The sequence below is a fragment of the Morone saxatilis genome, unplaced genomic scaffold, assembly GCF_004916995.1.
Source record: "Morone saxatilis isolate NCDOM2014 unplaced genomic scaffold, NCSU_SB_2.0 Contig42, whole genome shotgun sequence".
Lineage (NCBI taxonomy): Eukaryota > Metazoa > Chordata > Actinopteri > Moronidae > Morone > Morone saxatilis.
This window is the reverse complement of record NW_023340007.1, coordinates 1-3,554: the sequence shown is the minus strand read 5'-3', so window position 1 is coordinate 3,554 and position 3,554 is coordinate 1. Positions and strand designations below refer to the sequence as shown.

Below are 3,554 nucleotides of genomic sequence, written 5' to 3'. Positions count from 1 at the left end.
ACACTGTAACACTACACCACACACACACACACTGTAACACACACACACACACAGTAACACACTTGTAACACACACACTTACACAAGCACACAGTAACACACCACAGTAACGACACACACGTAACACACACACTCTGTAAACACACACACTGTAACACACACAACTGCGTAAACACCACACACGACACTGTAACACACACACTGGTAACACACACACACACTTGTAACACCACAGCGCTGTGTAAACACACTGGTAACACACACACCACTGGTAACACACGGTAAACACACAGCACACTGTGAACACACTGCTAAACACACACAACACTGCTAACCACACACTCGTAACACACACTGTTAACCACACTTGTAACACACACACACTGTAACACAAACTGTAACACAACACTGTAACACACACTGTAACACACTGCTAACACACACACACTGTAACACACACACACACTGTAACACACTGTAAACACACGACACTGTAACACATGAACACACACACACGACACCACACTGGTAAACAACACACACACACCACACTGTAACACACACCACACTGCTTAACACACACACACACGGCCGCGAGAGGACGACACACACACTTTTAACGACAACACACTGTAACACAGCGGACACACTGCTGAACACACTGTAACGGTAACACACACACACTGTAACACACACACACACACACACACACACACAGTGTCCAGAGAGAACTCCCAGCATGCTTTGCTCCTCAGAGGACAGTGGACAGTGAGAAGACGAGTGCAGAGAAGATGTCGAAGCAGAAGGTGGACCTTCAGGCTCTACCAACCAGAGCTTACCTGGACCAGACTGTAGTCCCCATCCTGCTGCAGGGTCTGTCTGTGCTCGCCAAGGACAGGTGACACCAATATATTATATTATTATTATCATATATTATATTTCATAATAATATATGATATAATAATAATAATAATAATAATAATCTGTCTCTGTTGCAGACCTCCCAACCCCATCGAGTATCTGGCTGCGTTCCTGCTGAAGAACAAATCTCAGTTCGAGGAGAGAAATTAGTTTCTGTTTGTTCTTCTTCTGTTTTTTTAATCCACAATAAAAATGTTGCTGTGAAACAGGAACTGACTGCTCTTATTCTGAAAGGATCATTCTGCTTCCCATCAACCCCGGCTGCTCATTGATCAATCAATTTATTGATTCCTGTCACACTGGCCCAAAGTGAAGGAACCTGGCTGCAGTACCCGACACCACCAGCAGGGGAACCACTGACGTCAATAAAAGTTCAAATAGATCTTCAGTTTTATAAACAAGATTTATTTGAGTAAAATCCAAACAGAAACAAAATCAATTGATCTGATGATCATTTGTCAATAAAATATCAGTTATAGTTAGAAACAACCCGACAGGTATTCAACCGTCAGACCGAAGATAATTTACCATCACGCGACAAAGAAAAACACCAAAACCACAAAATAATAATTAAAGTAACTGCAGATCAATTAATCGACTAATCATCAATATTTCTTCCGTTCCATGCTAATGTTAGAAACGGTTGGCTAACTACCGAGCTAACTGTATGCTAATGAGCTAGCTAACATTATCTATCAGGTGTAACTACTAATGATTGTAGCTGTATGCAGCGTCAGCAGTGGGCTGATATTGATTCATTGGGAGGTTATTGATCAGTGTTTCTGCTGTAATCCGGTGTTAAGAAATGTTGTTTCTGTTTGAACCAGCTGAATTAATAATTTATTAACTCTAATCGTAGTGTAATGACTCCGTGTTGGCGCGGTCCGCCACACTAAAACGTTTCTGTGATCAAATACTGTAAAACATTCAACTGTTGTTTTTACAATGAAAACATCGACGTCTGATTTTGTCCAATCGGCAACAAGGAAGCGCTGTGATACTTTGTCTTTGAACTTCCTGTCTACACAGGAAGTGAGTGTCGGTTTTATGATGATCAGCTGAGTGTAAACAACAACGCGACAACACGAGCTGTTCAAAATGTGTTTAATAAAATGATGGTGACACATTTTACAGGAGAAACTCACAAACTAAACTAAAAATAAAATATCAGTTTACGTTTTAATTTAGCCGTAGCATCCGCGTTAGCCGCTCTGTGTGATTGAAGGTGAAAGTATTTTAATAATTACTGCATTGATTATTCCAAAATCTGTTATCAATAAAACGAGAACTGACCCTTCCTAAGCCCCGCCCCCTTTTAATAAGTGCTAGCTAGTTAGTTAGCCTCTTGCTCTGTAGCAAAACACGAGCTTACTAATGATTCATGTAGATCAGCTAGCTACCTAGCCAGCATTTTGCTAACATTAGCTAACAACTTTATGGCTTCCTCAACCATTGGAGCACAGAGCAAAAAGGGGCGGGGCTTAGGACGGGGCTTAAATCTGATTATAAAAATCTGGACCAACAAATATAAATCAGCTGGTTTAGTGTAGAAAAGTTAAGAACCTGAATCAGAAACTTAAAGCTCGTTAGCTTTGTACGTCGTTCATACGTTAGCTCGTCGCTCAGTGTAGCTCCAAGGTTAGCCTGATTTTCACAGCGTAGCTAACGTTTGTCGCAGTGTCGCGATCTTGTTTTATTTCTTTATTCTGCTACGATAAGCAGACGGCGTTAACTAGCTGACAGGCTAACCTCTATTTAAAGACGATGACAGCGAGAAGTAAACGAAGATAACTGATGAACAAACACGTGTTTACCGTGTGAACCATATCAGGGAGCGACACGTGTTTACCGTGTGAACCAATTCAGGAGCGAGACGTGTTTACCGTGTGAACCAATCAGGAGCGAGACGTGTTTACTGAACCAGACAGGAAGTGAAAGGACAAACAGGAAGGAGCGTCGGCCAATCACACGCAGCCGCGGTGGATTCAGGAGCTAACAAACAGCGAGTGTTACATCCAACTCGTCCCCCAGAAACAGAGACTCTACGATGAGTTACAGGAGCTTTCCTTTACACTATGAGTCAGCAGGTGACACACCTGAGCAGAATCAACCAGGTAACCTGCAGCCGCCAGCTTCCTGTCTGATTACATCACTTCCTGTGGTTGGGTTGATGCGTCCCCAAACTGACTGTTAAAGACAGGAAGTAGTCTTTGTGTGTTGCTTCATCAGACGGCGGCAGCCTGCAGGATAACGAGGAGGAGGAGGAGGAAGGTGAGGAGGAAGGTGAGGGGGCGGGGCTTCAGATGTAGAACTGGTGAGCTGCCAGGTTGTCCATGAAAGGCTGAACCAGGAAGTCTGTGGAGAAGTAGAAGACGAGGCCGAAGGTGATGGAGATGGGCAGCGCCGGCAGAGCCTTCTTAAAGATCGCCAACAACAGCAGCGTCAGGCACAGCCCCTGAGACAGGTGTCAGGGTGTGTTACAGGTGTGTACATGTTGTTATAGCTGTGTGTTTACAGGTGTGTTACAGGTGTGTTATAGCTGTGTGTGTTACAGGTGTGTTACAGGTGTGTGTGTGTGTGTGTTACAGGTGTGTTACAGGTGTGTTACAGCTGTGTGTGTGTGTGTTACAGGTG

The 3,554-nt window shown here is 43.6% G+C and overlaps 1 protein-coding gene across 1 annotated transcript; it reads left to right on the top strand.

Moving 5' to 3' along the window:
* Positions 1–693: 693 nt before the first annotated feature.
* dpy30 (dpy-30 histone methyltransferase complex regulatory subunit) lies at positions 694–1,132 on the top strand (the record flags this gene model as incomplete). Its single annotated transcript, XM_035675878.1, has 2 exons — positions 694–897; positions 998–1,132. Coding segments are annotated over 2 exons (277 nt in total), but the record flags the coding sequence as incomplete, so codon positions are not given.
* Positions 1,133–3,554: the final 2,422 nt, after the last annotated feature.